A 24,965-nucleotide genomic window follows, 5' to 3' on the forward strand; every position below is an offset into this window, starting at 1 on the left:
GAAGCAGAACAACATGACCCAACCTCACAGTTTAAAAGGCCCCCAAGTCCAGCTCAATTAAAGTTCAAAGTACATTTATTATCAAAGTATGTATGCAGTATACAACCCCAAGATTCATCTTCTCTGCAGAGAGCCACCAAACAAAGAAAACCATGGAACCCATTCGAAGAAAAACATCAACCTCCCCACGTGCAAAAAATATCCTGCAAACAGCAACAAGAACATCAAATGCCTCTATGCGCAAACAACAAATCAGACAAATGGCAGCCCTCCCATAACATCTCTGCCACACCATTTAGTCCTGTGCATTGTTGTTTGGTACACTGCATAGTTTTACTTTGAATGGTGGAAATCTATACCAGCAAGAATCCTGAAGTTACAAATGTTATGAAATGGAATTTCCTGGGGATGGTGAATTGTCTGTCTAGTATGAACTCAGCTATAAATCCCTTGAAGTCCTCTGACAGCTGATTAAGCTATGGCCTCTGCCCGGGAACTGCCTGAAAGGTTGTTAATCTCTCTGACATTATAACTAAAATTAAAACATTGAGAGGTATTTAAATTTAACTAAAAAACACTAAGATAACAAAAGCAATTAAGTATATTTAAAATTTCAATTAACTGAAAAATGTTTGTTATTATCTTTAACATCCCCATAGTTGTTGCTCGGTATTGAAATAAGATGAGATGCTGGACCTGTGCCAGGTCTAAACTTGTACGTGTACTGCACATTGATTACCTTCTGTAACTGATGGAAAACTGCAGGAAGTTAGCACTCAACCAACTGGCATCCATGGAAAAATTGACAGATTAGAAAGATTGGCTTTATTTGTCACATGTGCATTGAAATGTACAGTGATCTGTGTCATTTGCGCCAAATGAAGTCAGCGAGGATTGTGCTGGACAGCCTACAAGTATTGCATTGCCACACTTTCGGTGTCATCATAGCAGGACCATAACTCGTGAACCCTTACTGTATGTCCTTTTGGAATGTGGGAGGAAACCGGAGCACCCAGAAGAAATCCACATACACACGGGGAGAAAGAACAAACTCTGTACAGACAACAGCGGGAATCGAACCCCGATCTTACAGTTGCCGCTGTACAACAATGCGATGGCTGCTAAGCTACCATGCTGCCCCAACACCAAGGACAAGGAACTCAACACCAGAGGACACGGGAAATGTCAGTGGCAAAGATTCATTGGGAAGTTTGGAACTTCCAAGTATGTGCCCACCAGTGTGGGAGTTTCAAAAAGTATGACTAGTTCAGTTGACCCACTTTAATATGATGTATAAATGTACCATTCATTTCAAGTTGCCACTTTGCATATTGCACTATTTCTTTAATAGTGAATAGAAGGCAAAATCTATACTGCAGCCCATCCCTGTATACTTTATTGTCAAGCGATCACTTGAGCAGTGCAGCTTCATCAGTTGCCAGTAAGGTAAATGACTGGCTAATGTGTTTATTTTGCTGTTGGTTCAGAGGTTAGTGTTGGCCAAAATAAATGAGTGCAGTTCTTTGTCAAGGTATCTCTGGCTTCATTTATCTCCATTTGACTGGCTAGCAAGATTTGGGTGAACATTTGTCGTTTATTTTATTTAGCTCATTTCACACTTTGGAAGGGAGAATAAAACTTCATCTACGCAAATCCCTGGAGCATCCGGTGATATGGTGATCTCTGTCTCAGAGGCTGATGTCAGAACATCTTTCAAGGTTGTGATCGCTCGCAAAGAGTCAGGCCCTGATGGTGTACCTGGTAGGGCTCTGAAAGTCTGTGCCAACCAACTGGTGGCACTGTTCCAGGACATCTTCAAACTCTCACTGCTGCAGTTGAAGGTTCCCTACTGCTTCAAAAGGGCAACAATCATACCAGTAGCCAATAAGAGCAGGGTCAGCTGCTTCAACAACTATTGCCCAGTGACAGTCATCTACTGTGATGAAGTGCTTTGAGTCATGTCCAGAATCAACTCTTGCCTCAGCAAGGATCTGGACCCGCTGCAATTTGCCTTTTGTCACAAAGGTCTCTCTCTTGACAGATGCAATCTCACTGGCTTTCCACTGGTCTTGGATCACCTGGACAATAGTAATACCTACATACATCAGGCTGCTGTTTATTGATTACAGCTCAGAGTTCAACACTATAATACTCCGAGTACGAATCCACAAGCTCCAAAATCTGAGCCTCTGTACCTCCCTCTACAACTGGATTGTTGACTTCCTCAGTAGTAGACCACAGTCTGTGTGGATTGGAAGTAACATCTGCTCCACACAGGCGATCAACACTGGCACAGTTCAAGGATGTGTGCTTAGCCCACTGCACTACTCTCTAAACACCCCCAACTGTGTGGTGAGGCACAGCTCAAATACCATCAATAAATTTGCTGATGACTAGTTGATGGTGATGAAGAGTCATTCAGGGGTGAGATAGAGCAGCAGGTTGAGAGGTGTTGCAACAACAACCTTGCACTCAACATCAGTAAGACCTAAGAACTGATTGTGGACTTCAAGAAGGGGAAGTTGAGGGAATCAACACATAACAGTGGTGACGAGGAAGTTCTAAGCAAATCCAAGATGACTGCCTACCTCTCAGGCACAATGAGACAATCGTGTTTTTTTAAAAAGGCACTTTGAAATGGTCCAACAAATAATGCAGCACAGTACGTGCTTCTTCAGGAATGGTCAGACACTGTCAAGTTTTTTTTAAAAAAGGCAGAAATCAGACAAGTTCACAGGTTCATAAACAATGAGTACCAGGTGATGATAATCATAAAAAGATTTCTGGCTATATCAGAAAGATTGATGCATTTGATTACGCAACAGATAACTATATTGGATATGGAGCGAATTGAACAGGATTTTAAAACAAACGGTCTAGGCGATGAGAAGTAAATGCCAATTTTAATGAGTTCATTGTGTTTAAAGGCACACAGTTTGTTTAGAAGTTTAACTGCTCCAACCAAACCAGCTGAAATTAGCTTTGCTGATATCGTGAAAGTAATGCAGGAATACTTAAAACCAAAACCATTGTTTACAGAACACTTTAGATTTCATATGTGGAATCAAAAGAAAGGGGAGTCCATTTTGGCATACATAGCTGAATTGAAGAGATTGTCGGAGTATTGTCAATTCAGTAATGGGCTTAAAGATACAATGAGAGATCATTTAGTTTGTGGAATTTGACAAGAAAGCATCCAAAAATAGTTTCTAACTGAAGCACATCTTGCATTTAAAAGAGTAGTTGAAATTGCTGTATCAATGAAGACAGCAGATAAAGATGCAATTAAGTTGCAGTCAGGAGTAAAAGTGACTGTGATCAAACTTGCGATGTCTAAACAGAAGCCAGCCTGGCTGTACAAATTATGTTACCATTGGGGTCAGGATTTCACATACACCAGACCAATGCAGATTTAAAAGTGAAGCTTGCTGAAAATGCAATAAAGTAGGAATAAACAAAGAGCAGGTCGGGTAGACAAAAATAAATGGACTACACAGAGAAGGGAAGAAGCTAAAAAGTCAAGTTTGAAGTTTCAAAAAGGACACTAATCTGCATGCTGTTGATGAAAAATATGATGATAATGAGAGTGACACAGGATGGGGTAGCTTTGAGATTTACAGTGTGAAAACTAATAATAGACAAGCATGCTGGCTTACTCCAGAAAAGAACAGCAGATTAATTAAAATGGAATTGGTAATGGCTGGATTGTTTCAGTTATTCCACAAAATGAATTAGAATGGTATTTCAAAGATACTCAACTGAAGCCTGTAGATATCCAACTAAGAACTTACACTGGAGTAAAAATAACTCCTGTGCGAGTGACATTCGTAACAGTGAAATATAACAACCAACTAGCCACATTGGACTTGTGTGTAGTAAAAACAAGAGAGCCAGCATTGTGGGGGTGTGGTTGGCCTGAGGTAACTGCAACTTGATTGGAGATCCATCTACCATTTGCATGCCACAACCCCTGCAATGGAGTCAACTAAAAGCGAATTAAGAAAGATACTAAATGATGCCATTGGCAGTGTTTCAAGGATGGCATTGGAAAACATCAGGGGTAAAATAGTGTTAAATGAAAATGCCACGCCCAAACCTACCTACAGATGGAGGTAGAAGAAGAGTCCAAAGTTTTTCTCACCATAAACACTCAGAAAGGGCTTTATTGTTATAATAGGCTTATTTTTGGATTAGCAACTGCGCCTGCACTCTGGCAAAAAGCTATGGACCACATGCTGCAAGGCGGCCCAGGCACTCAATGTTACATGGATGACATCATTGTTATTAGATAGGATTATGAGGAACACCTTCAAAATCTCAAGACAGTGTTAAAAAGATTAGAAGCTTATGGGCTCAGAGCATGCGCAACAAGTGTGAATTCTTCAAACCAAGCATCACTTAGTGTGGTCATACCATCGACACGCAAGGATTACACAACTGTGCTGAAAAAAGTCAAGCAGTGGTGGATGCCCCAATGCCAATGAATGTGTCACATTTGTGGTCCTTCTTAGGACTTGTCAATTACTACAACAGGTTCCTCCCAAACCTGACTACTGTGCTACATCTCTTGAACTCATTACAACAGAGCGGGAGGAAATGGGAATTGGCAAGGCAGTGATGGGTGGCTTTCAAAAAGGTAAAGAAAGTATTAACGTCAGACACTGTGCTCACATGTTATGATCCACATCATTCAGTGAAGCTTGCTATGCACTGTTTGGGATGTCAACATGTCCCAAGTCAACTCCAGAGCTGTTAGAACCACTTCCTACAGTCCAAAAGTCAACTCCTACAACACCCCAGAGGAGGCCCCAGAACCTGCGATTGTTTCACAGCTAATGGATCACACCTGCCAAGCACAGTGACCTCCCTGGTCAGGAAAGATGTTATTCCACAAGAGTCACAGTGATTAAATCTTTGACCAGAATGTACTGTGCTGTTGATATCTGTATAGTAGTTATATAGTGTATATGTATTTTTTAAAATTATTTTAAAACAATGTTAAAATAATACTTCAATGCAACCACAAACAAGAGAAAATCTGCAGATGCTGGAAATCTGAGCAACACACAAAATGCTGGAGGAACTCAGCAGGCCAGGCAGCATCTATGGAAAAGAGTAAACCATCGATGTTTCAGCAAGGCATTTGATAAGGTACCCAATGCAAGGCTTATTGAGAAAGTAAGGAGGGATGGGATCCAAGGGAACCTTACTTTGTGGATCCAGAATTGTCTTGCCCACTGAAGGCAAAGAGTGGTCGTAGACAGGTCATATTCTGCTTGGAGGTTGGTGACCAGTGGTGTGCCTCAGGGATCTGTTCTGGAACCCCCACTCTTCATGATTTTTATAAATGACCTGGATGAGGAAGTGGAGGATGGGTTAGTACATTTGCCTTCATTAACTGTGGGATTGAGTCCAAGGGCCGAGTGATAATGTTACAGCTATATAAGACCCTGGTCGGACCTCACTTGGAGTACTGTGCTCAGTTCTGGTCACCTCACTACAGGAAGGATGTGGAAGCCATAGAAAGGGTGCAGAGGAGGTTTACAAGAATTGGATCGGGGAGCATGCCTTAATAGAATAGGTTGAGTGAACTTGGCCTTTTCTCCTTGGAGTGATGAAGGATGAGAGTTGACCTGATAGAGGTATGTAAGATGATGAGAGGCATTGATCATGTGGATAGTCAGAGGCTTTTTCCCAGGGCTGAAATGGCTAACACGAGAGGGCACAGTTTTAAGGTGCTTGGAAGTAGGTACAGAGGAGATGTCAGGGGTAAGTTTTTTTACGCAGAGGGTGGTGAGTGTGTGGAATGGGCTGCCGGCAACAGTGGTGGAGGCAGATACAACTGGGTCTTTTAAGAGTCTCTTGGATAGGTACATGGAGCTTAGGAAAATAGAGGGCTATGGGTAACCCTGGGTAATTTCTAAAGTAAGTACATATTTGGCATTGTGGGCTGAAGGGCCTGTATTGTGTTGTGGGTTTTCAGTGTTTTGATGAACTGTTGACTGTACTCTTTTCCATAGATGCTGCCTGGCCTGCTGAGTTCCTGCAGCATTTTGTGTTACTTTAATGCAACCAGCTAGATTCTGTATCGGTATGTAACATTCATTAATGTTAGCCGAATAGCTCAGTCAGAAATGGAATTTCAATACCTGTCTAAAACTTTACACTTAAAAGTTACAAGTAAAATTTATTATCAAAGTATATACATGTCACCACATGTAACCCTAAGATTTTTTTTCTTTGGGCATACTTAGCAAATCTATAGAACAGGATCTGTAAACTGTAAACAACCTGCAAATGCAGATTATATATAAATAGGAATAAATAGTGAGCACAAAATAACAAGATAAAAGTCCTTAAATATTCTTGCAGGTAGGTTTGCTAGAGAGGCTCCAGTGGATTTAAACTAGATATGAGGGGGGAGGGGAACTAGAGTGTAGGAACAGATGTATGAGAGAAGGAAGAAAAAGAAGACAGTAAAGTTCTTTGTACTGTTAGAGATAAACAGAGAGGAAGAGGTGGAGAATTTCTTAAATGCATTTATTTTAATGCTAGAAGCATTGTAAGAAAGGTGGATGAGCTTAGAGCGTGGATTGATACCTGGAAATATGATGTTGTAGCTATTAGTGAAACATGGTTGCAGGAGGGGTGTGATTGGCAACTGAATATTCCTGGATTTTGTTGCTTCTGGTGTGATAGAATCAGGGGGACAAGAGGGGGAGGTGTTGCGTTGCTTGTCAGAGAAAATATTACAGCAGTGCTCTGGCAGGATAGATTAGAGGGCTCATCTAGGGAGACTATTTGGGTGGAATTGAGGAATGGGAAAGGAGTAGTAACACTTATAGGGGTGTATTATAGACCACCTAATAGGGAGCAAGAATTGGAGGAGCAAATTTGCAAGGAGATGGCAGATATTTGTAGTAAGCACAGGGTTGTGATTATGGGAGATTTTAATTTTCCACACATAGACTGGGAAGCCCATACTGTAAAAGGGATGGATGATTTGGAGTTTGTAAAATGTGTGCAGGATAGTTTTTTGCAGTAATACATAGAGGTACCAACTAGAGAAGGGGCAGTGTTGGATCTTCTGTTAGGGAATGAGATAGGTCAGGTGACGGAGGTATATGTTGGGGAGCACTTCGGGTCCAGTGATGACAATGCCATTAGTTTCAATATAATTATGGAGAAGGATAGGACTGGACCCAGGGTTGAGATTTTTGATTGGAAAAAGGCTAACTTTGAGGAGATGCAAAAGGATTTAGAAGGAGTGGATTGGGACAATTCGATTTATAGGAAGGATGTAATAGAGAAATGGCGGTCATTTAAAGGTGAAATTCTGAGGGTACAGAATCTTTATGTTCCTGTTAGGTTGAAAGGAAAGATTAAAAGTTTGAGAGAGCCATGGTTTTCAAGGGATATTGGAAAATTGGTTAGGAAAAAAAGAGTTATCTGCAACAAATATAGGCCGCATGGAGTAAATGAGGTGCTCGAGGAATATAAAGAATGTAAGAAGAATCTTAAGAAAGAAATTAGAAAAGCTAAAAGAAGATACGAGGTTGCTTTGGCAAGTTAGGTGAAAATAAATCTGAAGGGTTTCTACAGTTATATTAATAGCAAAAGAATAGTGAGGGATAAAATTGGTCCCTTAGAGAATCAGAGTGGACAGCTATGTGTGGAGCTGAAAGAGATGGGGGAGATTTTGAACAATTTCTTTTCTTCGGTATTCACTAAGGAGAAGGATATTGAATTGTGTAAGGTAAGGGAAACAAGTAGGGAAGTTATGGAAACTATGATGATTAAAGAGGAGGAAGTACTGGCACTTTTAAGGAATATAAATGTGGATAAATTTCCGGGTCCTGACAGGATATTCCCTAGGACCTTGAGGGAGGTTAGTGTAGAAATAGCAGGGGCTCTGACAGAAATATTTCAAATGTCATTAGAAATGGGGATGGTGCCGGAGGATTGGTGTATTGCTCATGTGGTTCCATTGTTTAAAAAGGGTTCTAAGAGTAAACCTAGCAATTATAGGCCTGTCAGTTTGACGTCAGTGGTGGATAAATTAATGGAAAGTAGTCTTAGAGATGGTATATATAATTATCTGGATAGACAGGGTCTGATTAGGAACAGTCAACATGGATTTGTGCATGGAAGGTCATGTTTGACAAATCTTATTGAATTTTTTGAAGAGGTTACGAGGAAAATTGATGAGGGTAGAGCAGTGGATGTTGTCTATATGAACTTCAGTAAGGCCTTTGACAAGGTTCCACACGGAAGGTTAGTTAGGAAGGTTCAATCATTAGGTATTAATATTGAAGTAGTAAAATGGATTCAACAGTGGCTGGATGGGAGATGCCAGAGAGTAGTGGTGGATAACTGTTTGTCAGGTTGGAGGCCGGTGACTAGTGGTGTGCCTCAGGGATCTGTACTGGGTCCAATGTTGTTTGTCATATACATTAATGATCTGGATGATGGGGTGGTAAATTGGATTAGTAAATATGCAGATGATACTAAGGTAGGTGGCATTGTGGATAATGAAGTAGGTTTTCAAAGTTTGCAGAGAGATTTAGGCCAGTTAGAAGAGTGAGCTGAGTGATGGCAGCTGGTGTTTAATGCTGATAAGTGTGAGGTGCTACATTTTGATAGGAATAATCCAAATAGCACATACATGGTAAATGGTAGGGCATTGAGGAATGCAGTAGAACAGAGTGATCTAGGAATAATGGTGCATAGTTCCCTGAAGGTGGAATCTCATGTGGATAGGGTGGTGAAGAAAGCTTTTGGTATGTTGGCCTTTATAAATCAGAGCATTGAGTATAGGAGTTGGGATGTAATATTAAAATTGCACAAGGCATTGGTAAGGGCAAATTTGGAGTATTGTGTACAGTTCTGGTCACCGAATTATAGGAAAGATGTCAACAAAATAGAGAGAGTACAGAGAAGATTTACTAGAATGTTACCTGGGTTTCAGCACCTAAGTTACAGGGAAATATTGAACAAGTTAGGTCTTTATTCTTTGGAGCGTAGAAGATTAAGGGGGGACTTGATAGAGGTATTTAAAATTAGGAGGGAGATAGAATTGAAGTTGATAGGCTTTTTCCATTGAGAGTAGGGGAGATTCAAACAAGAGGACATGAGTTGAGACTTAGGGGGCAGAAGTTTAAGGGTAACACAAGGGGGAATTTCTTTACTCAGAGAGTGGTAGCTGTGTGGAATGAGCTTCCAGTAGAAGTGGTAGAGGCAGTTTCGGTATTGTCATTTAAAACAAAGTTGGATATGTATATGGACAGGAAGGGAATGGAGGATTATGGGCTGAGTGCAGGTCAGTGGGACTAGGTGAGAGTAAGCGTTTGGCACGGACTAGAAGGGCCAAGATAGCCTGTTTCTGTGCTGTAATTGTTATATGCTTATATGGTTATAAGTGAGTGTAGTTATCCCCTTTTGTTCAAGAGCCTGATGGTTGAGGGGTACTAATTACTCTCGAACCTTGGGGTGTGAGTCCTGAGGCACTTATAACTTTTACCTGATGGCAGCAGTGAGAAAAGAGCATGGCCTGGGTGGTGAGGATCTTTGAATGTTGCCTTTCTACGACAACGTTCCATGTAAATGAGCTCAATGGTTGGGAGGGTTTTGTATTTGAATCTACTGGGCCAAATCCACTAACTTTTCCTTTCAAAGGCATTGGTGTTCCCATACCAAGCTATAATGCAGCCCCGTCAGCACACTTTCCACCATACATCTATAGAAGTTTGCCAGGGATTTGATGACATGCTGAATCTCAACAGACTCCTAAGGAAGTAGAGGCCTTGTTGTGCTTTCTTCACTATTAAATTTATATGATTTTTCAACTGTTTATTACTAATCCTGGTATAGAATTGTTCAACAGCCATAAGAAACACTTGTATACTGCAAACAATTCACTTTTTTGAAAGGATTTCAACAGCTCTCAGTAGAAAAATATTTCACAACTCCACTGGTGCTCAGGATTAAACATAGAGAAGGTGTTTGATCTTTTTTGTTGGACTGCTGTAGAACTTGAAGCATACAACTTTCCATCATCATCAGTCCACAGAGTTATTCTGCATCTGTTTGCACGCAAGTGCTGAAGTTGACATCGGAGAGCATGAGCCAAGAACCCGAACCATTTCTACTTTTTTCTGGCCATTGGAAGTTTTGGAAATACAGAATACAGCAGGTGGAGATCACTTTGTTCACAGACATTCAAAACTTGGCAATTCTGTTAGCCAAAGTCTGTTAATTTATAAAAATGCTGTCAAGCTATGATTATTTCCTTGAACAGATAGAGTCCAAAACTTAAATCCTGTTTTTTTTTTTTGCTGGCTTGAAGACTTTGTGGAAGAAAGGAACATGATATTGAGATGAATTGCCAGAGTAAACATAATACATAATCATAGAAAAATGCTGTTTAAAAATAAATACTGAAATACTTCTAACCAGTGTTAAAATGTTGTGAAGTGAAGCAGTGGTGTACTGGTTCACATAATGTAACGAGTTAGTAAATTTTTATTATGACATTCATTGAATCCAGTTTCTGAACCATAGGGTGGTTTCTTAACAACTATTGAAAGTGTTTCTGACAACTTACGCTTGGTTGTTTTTCTGTTGAAACGTCCCTTTTTGATTGACGCAGATTTGGTGGGCCAAAGAGCCTGTTCCTTTGCAGTACTGCTGTACAATTCTCCAAAAAGCCATATATCATATAAGTTTATCCTTTTAGAATTGTTGCACTGTAAGATTGAACTTCCTTGTGAACAGCAGGAATGTTGTAAACAAAGGGAGCTTGGAGTACAAGTTCATGGTTCCCTGAAAGTGGAGTCACACTGTTTTTCAAAGCTTTAAGGAGGCTTATGACACTTTGGCCTTTATAAGTCAGGGCACTGTACATAAAAAGGTAGGAGGTCATGGTGCTGTTGCACAGGACACAAGTAGGACCACAAGCTGAATATTGTGTTCAGTTTTGGTTGCATGCTATTAAACATAGATGTATAAAGAAAAAATTTATGAAGATGCTGCCAGAAGTCAAAGGGATGTTTGACTAGGGGAGTTCAGATAGGTTAGGACTTTATTCCTTGGAGCATCAGAAAATGAGCAGTGACCTGTATTAAATCATGAGAGACATAGGGTGAGTGTACTCCTTCCCTTACACCTCCAAATTTGGGGTATCAAGAACTGGAGGGCATAGGTTTGAGGGGAGAGAAGAGAAAGATTTACCAGGAATTAGAAGTGTAAAGTTCAAAGTTCATTTATTATCAAAGAATGTATACAACTCTGAGATTCATCCTCCCTCAGGCAGCCAAAGAAACAACATGGAACCTGTTGAAGAACCCAACACACGAAAAGAAAAGAACAAATTGCGCAAACAACAAACAGCGAGTGAACAGCACATAGAATATCAAACATCAAACCAGGAGTCCAGTAGTGTTCAGTTTAGTTCAGTTCAGCCCCGCATCGCTAGCCCCCTGCAGGCCACGGAGCCATTCTTCGCCGAAGCACCCCAGTCTGCATTCATCGCCCCAATCAGACTGCTCAGAAACCAAAAAAGAGTAAGCAGAATCCAGGAACACATGCAACGTGAACCTCAAAGTCCCCCAAAATAAGTCTATGGCCTTGCCTTGCTGTTTAAAAAGGGCAGCTTTTTAACAGCAAGGGTGGTGTCTTTGTGGATTCAGTTGCGAGAGGAGGTGGTTGAGGTAGGTACAGTAGCAACCTTTCCAAAGGCAGTTGGAGAGATATGTGGGTTGGAAAAGTTTAGAAGGCTATGGGCCAAACACCAGAAGATGGGACTAGGTTGGATGGGGCATCTTGGTCAACATGGACCAGTTTGGTGGAAGAGCCTATATGATCCTATGACAATATGAAATTCAGTGAAATGTGTTGATGTACAGTAGCTTCATCTGTTCCAAAGATCAGGTGAAGAAGTGTACAATCTGGAACAAAAGTGTACGTGTACTGGAGAGGCTGGGCTGGATACTTTGCAGCTGTCAGCTTGGCCAACAACAACAGTCATTGTAGTTACTCTTGCTGCATCTCACATATAGGAATATGGTAAGTAATCCCTACTGCAAAGGATATGTCCATGTATGTTAAGGAATAAGACTTGGCCGTGGTTGCATCATAATAAAGTGCTCTGCCCGTCTCCTTTTAATCCAGTCTCTTGGGGTTGAGATCGTCTCAAGTTCTGCTGGTCCTAAATGAAAACAGCAAAATCTTCTTCACAAAGGATTACACAAGAATGGGCTATTTGGCCCAAATAGTATCAATTAGTGTTTATTTATCAATTAGCCTCCTCCTTCTTTCATTTAACTTTGTCATTGAAGCCCCTTATTCCATTCTCCCATGTGTGTTTCTTCAGCATGTTCTTAATTGCATCTATATTTTTATTGTTATCACTGATCCCCAATGGCTGTGAGTTCCACATTCTCACCACAATTTGGAATTCCAAATTGAATCTCATGAGTATCTGTTACACTTGTATACAATGGATGATTGACAGAGTTTTGTTTGGTTAGAAGGTGAATGAAAATTGAACAGAGGTGGATCTATTAAGTTGCAGTGTGGATCAGTTAGAATTTAGTTATATAAAAGAATACATATTAGGGGATGAAGAGATTCTGCAAATATTGGAAGTCCAGAGCAACACACAGACACACACTCACCTGGGGGAACTCAGTGGGTCAGACAGTCTCTACAGAGAGGAATAAACAGTGTTTTGGTTCAAGTCCCTTCAGCAGGGGATGAATGGCCCTACTCATATTGACGTTTCTGTGTTCACACTTTTAGAGAAAAATGACAGCAATCCAGTATGATGTGAGGTCAAATGTTTGACTGCTGAAAGAGAAGGATTACCTCCTTGAGCTGTGCCTGGTGGTAATGCTCTAATACTTCACACCACCCAGTAAATAGCCTTTGAAGAAACATGTTTCAGGAGCATCATCAAGCAGACATATAATCTATCTGTCCCAGACAAGGAAACTCTATGATGTGCGCTGGAGAAAAAATTCTGTGTAAGTTTTGTAATTTTTTGCATAATGCTCAGTTTTGTTGTGGAAAAGCAGGTGTTTACATGTCAAAAAGGAATAGTGATGAGGTATGACATGGAGAGGAGGAGAAGGCAAAAGCTGATGACAGAGAGCTGGCAGAATTTGTAAGCTACAATAGGGGACCTTCAGCATTTGGCAGTGTTTGAATGATACGTATTTTTTCTGAAGGGCTACCCTGGTATTTATTCAGGTTTTTTTTGGTCTAGGAAGAGTGGTTTGAAAGGAAACCAAAGGCTACTTTGTTCAGTGATGTGTTGTACCTTTAGTAATGAGAATCAGTATGCTGAAGGCTGCATTTTGTTTGTAATGGACACGCTGGAGTAAGAGCAGCTTTTTTCCTTTTACTGCTCTTCATGCCATATCACTAAGTTTCTGTTACGTGTCAGTGTTAGTGAGCAGTGCGGTAGTCTTCAAGACAAACGTTTATGGGTTCAAAAGTTACCTAAGACTACAGCACAAAAGCTGGGAGGTGATAAATAGAAAAGGCAAAGGGCTGGAGAAGAAAGAATCTGATCAGAGAGGAGAGTGGACTATAGGTGAAAGGGAAGGATGAGTGGAAACAAGGGGAGGAGGAGGTAGGTAGGTGAGGAAAACAGAAGAGTTAAAGGGGATAGCCAGAGTAGGGAATCAGATGAGGGGGGAGGGGGGAAGTTACTGTGAGTTAGAGAAACTGATGTTCATGCAATCGAGTTGAAGACTACCCAAACGGAATATGAGGTGTTACTTCTCCAGCCTGAGAATAACCTCATCGTGGCTATAGAGTAGACCATGGACCAACATGTTGGAACGGGAGTGGGGACTGGAATTCATGTGGTTGGCCACCGGGAAATTGTGCTTTCTTGCAGGTGGAGTGGAGGTGCTCGTCGAGACGGTATCCAGATTTATGTTGGGGTGCTATATTCCAATAGCCAGAGTTTTGTAGACCTGCATCATTACCTTGTGGTTCATATGCTCAGTCACCCAGTTAATGATGGCAGCACACTTTTCATCTTCCTAGCCACCCTAGCAACTTGCATGGCAACTTTGACATTGACATGGACCCTAAGATCCCTCTTTTCCTCTGCACTGCTAACAATCCTGTTCTGTACTCTTGCTTTCAAGTTCAATTTTTCAAAGAGCTTCACACCTTTCTGGAGTGAATTATGCATCTGTACCCATTGAAACCTCTGTTCAACATTTTCCAGGACCCGCCCATATACAGTGTAAATCATATGGAAAGAAATGCTGTTGTTAAGACAATAGAAGATGGTTTGACCTAGGACATAGCCTTAGATTCTTGACTGTATTATTCTTAAGAAAATCATTTGCAGCATTGCTCAAATAACATCCCCAGCATCATTTGGCAGCTGAGACTATTAGCTATCTTTGTGAAGATCAACACCTTGCTGCTTGTAAAAAAAGGCACAACAAAGACTCTTCTTCCTCAGAAAGCTGAAACAGGCCAAACTCCCACAAAAGCTGTTGCTTAACTTCTACAGAATTGAAACCATCCTGACCAACAGCGCCACAGTATGGTATGCTAGCTGCACAGCTGCTGGGCAACAAGACCTGCATCGCGTGGTGAAGGCGGCCCAGCGAATTGTCAGGATGGAGCTCCCAGGACTGGACACCATCTATTCCAGCAGACTCAGGAGGAAAGCAATCAGCATAACCAGAGACATCACACACCCTGGTCACTCTCTGTATGACCCGCTGCTGTCCAGCAGAAGGTTCAGGACTCTAAAAGCCAGAACAAATAGACTGAGGATAGCTCTACATAGACAGCTCTACCCCAGAGCTGTAGCCTCCATCACACCACTCCCACAGAACAATGACTGAAACTGTGAGCACACACATGCACACACAAAAACTCGAATACTTGCACTAGCGGCACTTTGTGTGTTACTGTGATATTCTGGTGCTGCTGCAACTTATTTTCTGCTACTTAGCTATTTAATACCGTTTTTCTATTACTGTCTTGTTTTTATCTGGTGCTTTGTTTGATTGCCTGAGAGGAAGCCAAACAGAGTTTCATTGTACCTATGTATAATGACAATAAAGATCATTCAATACCTTCAATCATTCAATAGTTAGCACAGAGTTTTCCTTTCTACTCTGTGCCTTTTGATGCCACACTGGGTTAAATACTGATGATGTCAAGGACAACTACTTTGGCCAAAGACCCGACTGAATGTGCATCCTATCGTCCTATATCTTTGCTGAATACGGATTTTAAGATTTTTAGTAAAATTTTAGCTATTAGATTAGAAAATATATTACCTCGGATTATTTCTGAGGATCAGACCGGATTTATTAAAAATCGCTATTCATCTTTTAACATTAGAAAATTAATTAATATTGCTTATACCTCTACATCTAAAATTCCTGAATGTATTATCTCTTTGGATGCCGAAAAAGCATTTGATAGAGTCGAATGGTCATATTTATTTAATACATTGCAACATTTCAATTTTGGATCAAAATTTATATCATGGATTAAGTTAATATATCATAAACCTTTAGCTTCGGTTTTTACCAATAATCAAAAATCCCCTTTCTTTCAATTATTTCGCGGTACAAGACAAGGTTGTCCTTTGAGCCCTTTATTATTTGATATTGCTTTAGAACCTTTGGCTATAGCTATTCGTGAATCACCCAATATTTTAGGCATTACCCGTGGAGAGGCGATGTATAAGGTATCATTATATGCGGACGATTTATTATTATATATATCTGATCCTGAAAAATCTATTCCTGCTATTTCTTCTTTACTTGCTCAATTTAGTAATTTTTCTGGTTATAAATTGAATTTTAATAAGAGTGAACTTTTTCCATTAAATATGTATATTCCAATTTATAATCATGTACCATATAGAATCGTTACAGATTATTTTACCTATTTAGGTATTAAAATTACTAAAAAACATAAAGATTTGTTTAAAACTAATTTTTTCCCCTTAATAGACCAAATTAAGCAACTTGCTAATAGATGGTCCCCACTTTCTTTGTCTTTGGTAGGCAGAATTAACGCCATTAAGATGATGATATTACCTAAATTTCTATATTTATTTCAAGCATTACCAATTTTTATTCCTAAATCTTTTTTTGATATGGTTGACTCTAAAATATCTTCCTATTTGTGGCAGAACAAAAATCCTAGATTAGGTAAAAAATATTTACAGAAGTCAAAGAAAGAGGGCGGCTTGGCTTTACCAAACCTAAGATTTTACTACTGGGCAGTTAATATACGGTATTTGATATTTTGGACACAAGAATTGACTACAGTAGCTGGCCCACAATGGGTAAATTTGGAATGTAAATCTGTGCAAGATTTCTCATTGATCTCAATCTTAGGATCTTCACTTCCTTTTTCGTTACTCAAAATTAATAAACAGATAACTAATCCCATAGTTAAGTATACATTACGAATCTGGTTTCAATTTCGTAAATCTTTTGGCTTGAATAAGTTTATACTGTCAAGTCCTATAACATCTAATTATTTCTTTCGGCCATCATTTATAGATCAGGCTTTTTTCCTATGGAAAACAAAAGGTATAAAATGTTTTCGTGACCTGTATTTGGATGATAACATTATGTCCTTTGAACAGCTATCTAACAAATACAATTTACCTAAAACCCATTTTTTTAGATACTTACAAATTAGAAATTTTTTATATAATGAATTAAAGTCTTTTTCGAAAGAATGTCCACTGGACATTACAGAGAGAATTCTAACTCTTAATCCTTATCAAAAGGGTTTAGTAGCTATCATTTACAATATGATTATGAAGATACAGCCGGATATATCAGAAAAAATTAAGAAGGAATGGCAGGAAGAATTGCATTGCCCTATATCTACTGAGCAATGGGAAAAATTTTTATTATTGGTAAACTCATCCTCTATTTGTGCTAAACATGCTCTAATACAATTCAAGGTTGTACATAGAGCCCATATGTCTAAAAATAAAATTGCTCGATTTTATTCTTATGTTAATCCAACCTGTGATAGATGTCATTCTGATATTGCTACATTGACTCATATGTTTTGGTCTTGTCCTTGTTTACAAAGCTATTGGAAGGATATTTTTAATATCATTTCAAGAGTTTTAAATATTAATCTTCAACCACATCCTTTTACTGCAATTTTTGGTCTACCTATGATAGATAATATGTGTTTATCTGCTTCTTCTCAGCGAATGATTGCATTTGCTACACTATTGGCTAGAAGATCTATTTTATTGAACTGGAAAGAAATTAATCCTCCAACTGTATTTCAGTGGCTCTCTCAAACCATTTCCTGTTTGAGTTTAGAAAAAATTAGAAGTGTGGTCTTTAACTCCTCAGTTAAATTTGAGGAAACTTGGAGACCATTTATTCAACATTTTCATGTGAGTTAAATGGTCTGATCCTGAACCTTATTGCTACCATCCTGAATTGTATAAATGGAGGTTCGGAGTCATTGGCACTGCTGTGTGTACTTAACATTATACAATTGCCCATGTTAGTTTTTTTTTTATATATTGTTTTTTTTTCTTCTTCTTTTTGGGGGTTTTTTTTTGTGCTTTTTGTCTTAAATTCTTCATATTAATATTATAAGTTTGGGAGACTTTTTACATTGATAATATATAATTGATTATTAATGAATCTATTGTGTACTCTCAAATGTTTTTTTGTACTATATTTTACTTATGTTATGTTCTAAAAATCAATAAAAAGATTTAAAAAGAAAGAAAGACAACTACTTTGGCTCATTTTAGTACTCTAGCTGATCAGTGCTAGCACATTATTGGTGAATAAGCTGCATTGGACAGCTCTGTCGACAGCATCTCATACCCTTCGGTTGAAGTTTAAGATTTTTGTCAGTGAATTAGACTTTGTTGTTTTTGCTTTCCCAGAAGTTGCAAGTTATTTGATTACTTTAAATCATTATATGCTGTGTGCACTAGATTCTGTTGGTTAAGCAAGTGCTTTTGTGTTGATCACTTCGGTATGTCCAAAATGCACTTTAAGTGCCCTGAAGGCAAATTGAACATTAATGATTTCCTGTCAGTATATTTAAAGGGTACATAGAAAAGCTGCACTCTGCACAGTAAATGGATTCTGAGTACAGTTAGCATCAAGTGTAGTTAGACCACAGTTCTGCTGTGGAGCATGTAATTCAATAACATTTTACATCACTTCAGCCTCTATGCATCAATTATAATTTGCTTTTATTCTTCAGCTAAATGCAAAGAGCACTGTACTGTTTCCTGAATGTAATACTTTAGCCTCTCTGTGGTCATGTTATTGGACATTTCAAAATCGGTTAAATTGTTCAAAATTATGCAGGTGTCATCTTAAAGCAATGTTTTTTTTAAAGAAATGGTTCTTGAATTTCAAGTCCTCTGAATCGTAATACTGAATATAAAGTAAAAATAAGTTATTTTCTCAGTGTAAGGAAGTTGCCCTATTGTTTGCAGTGCATGGAAATGAATTCATTGGTTCCTTTCTTTCCGAATTGTCACAATTGTATTTACAGTGTTTAGCAGTTGCAAAGTGTTTCTCAAGTCATAGTTACAGAAACAGGGCATTCAGCTCAACACGTTGATGTAGACCATCAAGGGTGGTGTGGTAGTGTAGCAGTTAGTATAACACTATGACAATGCCAGTGACCAGGGTTGAATTCCGCCACTGTCTGTCAGATATCCTCATGACTGTGATGGTTTCCTCTGGGTTCTCTGGTTTCCTCCCACGTTCCAAAGGCAAAGGAGTTGGTAGGTTAATTGGACACATGGATGTAATTGAGTAGCGCAGGCTTGTGGGCTGGAGGGGCTTGTTACTGTGCTGGATCTCTTTTTTAAAAAAAAAACACTTTTCTACTACTCATGATAACCCTACCATTCTGTATTACCTTGTGTCTTTCTTGAATAAAAATACCACAAAGATCCTCCAGTTATTTGGCTGTGACCAGGGGTAGTTTAAACAGTGTTTTCCATAGTCCTAGCAGTCTTTTTTTATAGCAGCTGAGGATAAATCTCATCAGGCTCTGACAATTTAAGAGATTTATTACCTCAAATTATCTAAAAGCATGATACACAGAGGAGGGATGTAGTTACAAACTTTATATTCCTGAGGGTGAAAAGGATTTGTGTACAGGTTAAGATAACGTAAGTTACTAGACTACCAGATAAAGGTTTGGATAATTGATCAGAAAGCTACGTTCAAATTAAAAGATGACAACTTGTGAATTAAATAAACTGGAAAATGACAAACAAGAAAATCTGCAGATGCTGGAAATCCGAGCAACAAACACACAACATGCTGGAGGAGCTCAGCAGGCCAGGCAACATCGATGGCAAACAGCACAGCCAGTGTTTCAGGCAGAAACCCTTGTCAACTGTACTATTTTCCTAGATGCTGCCTGGCCTGTTGAGTTCCTCCAGTGTTCTGTGTAAACTGGAAAAAGCTGTCTCAGTAATGGTGACATAAATTATTGGATTGTTAGGTTAAAAAATCTTAAATGGTCCATTTGTGATTCTAGACTTTCAAATTTAATTGACACAGTTGAGGTCATAGTTGGGAAGTGCAACAGGTTGTGCCATAATATTATGCAGTTGATTTTACATGGCAGTCCTTGAATAGAAGAATATAGGCTGATCTTGGATAATGAATCAGTTTTGTTTTTACAGACATCAATAAGTTGATTTTTGTCCGTAAGTCAGAAATCACTTGATATGGTAACAACATCTCCATACTATTGTAATGAATGGCATCAAACACATTTAAGACTGTTAAGAAAGAACGATTACTAAAAGTGAAGAAAGAGGAAATCAGTTCTGCTATTTGTAGGGATGAATGTATGTATGTGTATGAGACTTCTGAATCTGATAATGTTATGAAAGCTCATTCGTGTATTGTGATGTCCATAAATTAGGTGTTTTTAATCCAGGGAGGGCCTATATCTCCCCATGCAAGAAGGTAGATTCCTTTTGAGGAATCAAAGGGGAGACTATACATTGGTTACTGTTTTCTTTCACATAGAAACCAGGAAAGAAGAAAAGTTTGTAACAGTCAGCCACTTGGAAATAAGTACATTATGGCGTGGCAAAATTTGGTAGGAAGAAAAAAAATCATTTGCATGAAAAGATGGAGCTAAGCCTCATGGCTGTTCAGAATTATCTTAAAAATGACCAGTTGGGAATTACTCAGTCACCAAGATGCTTCTGAAAACAAGCAGAACAGGAAACTGGTTTCAATTACAACCCTTTCTACTTAATGGAAACAAATACTTGAGTTGGTACTAATCTCCTTCTCAAATAATGTTTACATTCCCTGAGTGTAAACATTCTTTAGATGCAGATAATTTCATTCCTTTGGAACTCTGAACAGAAAACAGTGTACTTTGCATAATCCTAAAACTGCTGTTGCCATTGCTGTTACATCCATCCTGCAAGTATTAGTCTTGTACTGAGATGTGGCATCATTATTTTCCACTGGACAAACCCAGACATTGTTGAATCAATGGTTTGAATATCGCAATTTTCTCTAAAACGTGCTAATGTGTAATTTGTCTCTAGGAATGGTGTGGTCAGATGTGAAGCGACTGTGGTATGATGGACTTGAAGATTTTCTGGAAGAGTCTCGAAATCAGCTCAGTTTTGTCATGAACTCCTTGTATTTAGCAACGTTCGCTCTCAAAGTTGTGGCTCATTATAAGGTAAATAAGAGATGGGTTGGAAAGAAAGGCAGGTCTGTAGTTCTATCAGGATGTGAGAATTGCCACTATTAGCACGAAGATGATGTAACAAAAATGAGAGAGGGGTAGAGAATTTGATTAAAAATACAGCCAACTGACAAAATGGAAAATATATCTTTAAACAAAATTTATATGAATCATAAAAGCTGGTACAGTGCATGATAGATATGTTGGTATAGTGTTTTCCAGTAGACTAGTCATTGCAAAAAGTAAATTCACAAATCGAAGGCATGTCTGCGAAGAGTCACTGGCACTGCAAATGTTCATAAATCAACCACTAGTAAATTATCCAATCCTATTACCTGGTAATGGATATATTGATGGTTCATTAATGCTGCAATCACAGTGAAATAATAAGACCTGAATCTAATTGCCTGCAGATGGATATTTTGAAATATTAAGCAATGAAGAAAAAAAATAGATTTCTTTCATGTTACGGGACTACTGTTTTCCTTCGGATCTTGTCACTCCCCTGAAGTGAAGGAAGGTGACTTGTTTGTGAGCTCTCTGTCAAACACTAGCTGCTTGAAGGAGTATGACTGAGGCAGCCTGGATTGACCTTCCCCCAATTGTGAGGATCCATTGCCAAGAATTCCCTAAAACTCATTCTAATTAACTTCACAAAGTAGAAAATAATAAATCTAATTGTATTTTTAGCCCAAGATTTGAAAATCTACTTTGCTGCTCTCCCCTTCACAGTATTGCATACCTGGACTGCAGAATCCAATATCTATAGAAAAGTGAAAAAATAAAGCTTATTCATTGAAATTATTGATTCCACTATTGAGTCCTAATGGTTGCATACTGCCAAGATGAGAGATGAGGTGCTTTCTGTAAACTTACAATAATTGGGACAGTTTAGGAGACCAAAGACTTTCATTTTGAGAGGACCAGAATATAAAAGCAGACATGCAGTTGAGGTTTTATAAGGCATTGGGCAGACCACATTTGAAATGTAGTGAGCAGTTTGGTCCCCATATCTAAGAAAGGATGTGCTGACTTTGGAGAGGTTTACGAGAACAATCCTGGGAACTGAAGGGTTAACATATGAGGAGCATTTAAAGGCTGTACTCACTGGAACTTAGAAAATTGAGGGGTGGGGGGGGATCTCCTTGAAACCAAATATTGAAAAGCCTCTATAGAGTGGATATTTCTAATTTTGGGAGAGTCTAGAACCAATGGTACAGTCTCAGAATAGAAGGATGTCCCTTTAAAACAGAGATAAGGAGGGATTTCTTTAGCCAGAGGATGGTGAATGAGTGGAATTCATTTCCACAGATGGCTGTGGAAACCAGGTCAATGAGTATATTTGAAGCGTTTTGTATATGGTTTTGTAAAGATAGAGAAGTCATAGAAGGAATGCCAGACGGGACCTGATCAATGTTGGTCTGACTGTGGTAAACTAGTTCAAAACGTAGGTCCACTTAGGAGCAGAAAGAATTACCGTAGAACATGCAAAACAATGATTAGTCTCTGTTCTGATGGACTTGCATTGTTCTTCACTCTAACCTGAGTCTCTGCATATACATAGAAAGTCATTGACATTAAATAATGAATTGAGCACCTTTTGAGCAGTTGCTTATGCTTGTAAAATCTAGTATGTAAAATATGGGTATTACAATTTCTAGTTTCATTGCATAGAAAATGCTGCACCTTGAAGGTCGTGTTCTCTGAGTTTTTACTATATATGGGCTGTTCATTTTACTGACTCATAAACTTATGTAAAGCATTACTTGCTCAAAAATAACACAACCTTACTACAGAAGGAGCTTGTGTTTACCTTTCAGACCGAAAATATGTAAGCAACTTGCCAAATTTTACAACAAATCCCCTTAAGGAATCTTTTAAGAATCAGGGTATCATGAATGAGTATATTAGATAACGAAGAGTAATTTGTAAATCATGTTATTTTTCACATAAGCTCTGAACTTCTCTAATTTCTCTCCAGTTTCACGCTATTGCAGACCGGAAGAGTTGGGATGCTTTCCATCCCACTTTAGTAGCAGAGGGTCTCTTCGCTTTTGGAAATATCCTCAGCTCTTTGCGGCTTTTCTTCATGTACACAGCCAGTTCCATCCTGGGACCACTGCAGGTAATGCATTCGTATTGGTTAATTCTTAATTATTCTGGGTTCTTTCATGAGGCAAGCAGTGTAGAGTACACAGGGCAGGTAAACAGCACCGGGTCTCAGTTAAAGGTACCCCAAATGAACTGGGATATCTCAGAATGGCTTGTGGAGTAGTCTTGCTTTCTTTCTCTTTGGTTCAAGTGCCTGGAAAGTCCTTCCTTGTGCCACATAAAGCATACACAAGACACTGTATGTACTTTACCATTCTGTGCAATGACTCGCTACATCTCCAATGTCATCTGCACTTCTATATTTTCGCCCAGTGGTTCTGTTGTATAATTGAAAGTTTTGAGTAAATTAAGAATGCTTTCTCCAATTTTTCTTCTCTGCATCCTGCTGTCCTGGTTATGTTGGGAGGCCAGTTTTCAATTGTCTTCCAGAACTTCCTGCTAACTGACCGACAGAAGTTCAGTGTTCAATAGGTTAATCTTTAACAAAAGAAAATCTGCAGATGCTGGAAATCAAAGTAATATTCACAATATGCTGGAGGAACTCAGCAGGCCGGGCTGCATCTATGGAAAAGAGTAAATGGCTGACATTTCGGGCCAAGATCCTTCGTCAGGTTAATCTTTTAATTCTACTTTTCCATCCAACCAGAAATCTGGTGTGTAATGTATCTTTATGAAGTTGCCTGACCAGGGCAGCAGCTAATGCAATACGCCTATGCAGGCATCAGTAGGCCATTTTCATTTGTGGCCTGAATTCTAAATCTTGGAGGGAAACAATATGAATATTGTTTGTTATACTTCTGCCATCACCTTTAGTCAGCCTAGAATCAACAGTTTATACAGTGAGCACTGTTAACCTAAAAATATTTGCACTGCAAATATTTTGAGACTGGCTGAATTTCACACCTAAAACCTCCAAGATATTTGCGGTTGATTTGTGAGTTTACCGTTTTTCTTCGTAAAGAGTTTCTGTAGGTGTTACTGTATCTGACCTTCTGCAGAGTTTAGGCTAATAGATGTAGTGGCACCATGTGTGTAGTTTACTTTTCAGTAACTCCTTCACATTATAGTGTTGTCCTTTTAGGCAGAAGGAGTGGTGGCACCGTAATGTAGCAGTTGGCGCAGCAAATCCTGCTGCTGTCTGTAACAAGTTTTATGTTCCTCCCATAAACGCTTGAGCTTCCTCCGGGTGCTTCAGTTTCTTGACACGTTATAAAGATATTAATTTAGGGTTAATGAGTTGTGAGCATGCTACGTTGGCGCTGGAAGCATGCTAACACTTGTGGGCTGCCCCCAGCAGAATCCTCAGACTGTGTGGGTCGTTGACGCAAACGACACATTTCACGTTTCGATAGACATGTGAGAGATAAAGCTAATCTTTCTCTATACTTGCAGTGTTATTAACTGCCTTCCCTGGAATGCTATTCTATCAGAATAATTTGTGACGGTGTTAATTTCGAATTTGTTTTTAAATTCAATTCATTACGATACAGAAGCAGCTTTTTAAGCTGTGCACTGTTGAACTGCAGCTAAGTGTTAATGGCAAGGACTCCCCAAACAAAACGTTTTCTACTCTACAATGTGCTTTCAAGTTTTTGAATAATCTTTTTGAAAGAATGTTGACTATCTTATCAGAATAGTGGTATTTATAGGGTCATAGAATTAAACAGTATGGAAACAGGCACTTTGGTCCAGATTGTCTGTGCCAAGTAAGTTCTGTAGCTGAGCTAGTTCCCTGCATTTGGCCCATATCCCTCTGATCTTTTTCCTATCAGTGTACCTGTCTAAATGTTGTAATTATAATTCAAGGTGAGTGCACCTGCTTGCTGGGCCACTCTGAAAAAGCCACCATTGTGGAATATTCTGCAGTGGATCCACAGAAAAGATTGTTGGAGATGCTGGCTTCTAGACCAGAGTTCAACCAATATTCTGTCAGGCTTCTTCATTCAGATATAATCCAGCAGCGGCCACAACGTAAATTTGGTATGTTAATCCAATATAGTGAAATAAATTTATTTTGTCTTTTATCTTGGCGTTGGTTGTGTGCAAATCCATTGTTGCATTTCCTTGCATTACAGCAGTCACCGTACCTCAGAAGTGTTTCATTACCTGTAAAG

General features: G+C 39.1%; 1 protein-coding gene across 3 annotated transcripts in view; it reads left to right on the top strand.

Annotated features, from left to right (window-relative positions):
• trpc1 (transient receptor potential cation channel, subfamily C, member 1) overlaps nucleotides 1-24,965 on the top strand; it is an 86,198-nt gene that overhangs the window by 31,349 nt on the left and 29,884 nt on the right. For all 3 annotated transcript variants that reach the window (XR_012098412.1, XM_073041516.1, XM_073041517.1), the window contains exons 8-9: nucleotides 20,594-20,733; nucleotides 22,721-22,864. Coding sequence is in view for 2 of the 3 variants with exons in the window: in XM_073041516.1 (XP_072897617.1) it covers nucleotides 20,594-20,733; nucleotides 22,721-22,864 (284 nt within the window). In the remaining variant the exon portion in view is untranslated. The remainder of the gene's footprint in view (nucleotides 1-20,593; nucleotides 20,734-22,720; nucleotides 22,865-24,965) is intronic.

Source organism: Hemitrygon akajei, chromosome 3, assembly GCF_048418815.1.
Source record: "Hemitrygon akajei chromosome 3, sHemAka1.3, whole genome shotgun sequence".
Classification (NCBI taxonomy): domain Eukaryota; kingdom Metazoa; phylum Chordata; class Chondrichthyes; order Myliobatiformes; family Dasyatidae; genus Hemitrygon; species Hemitrygon akajei.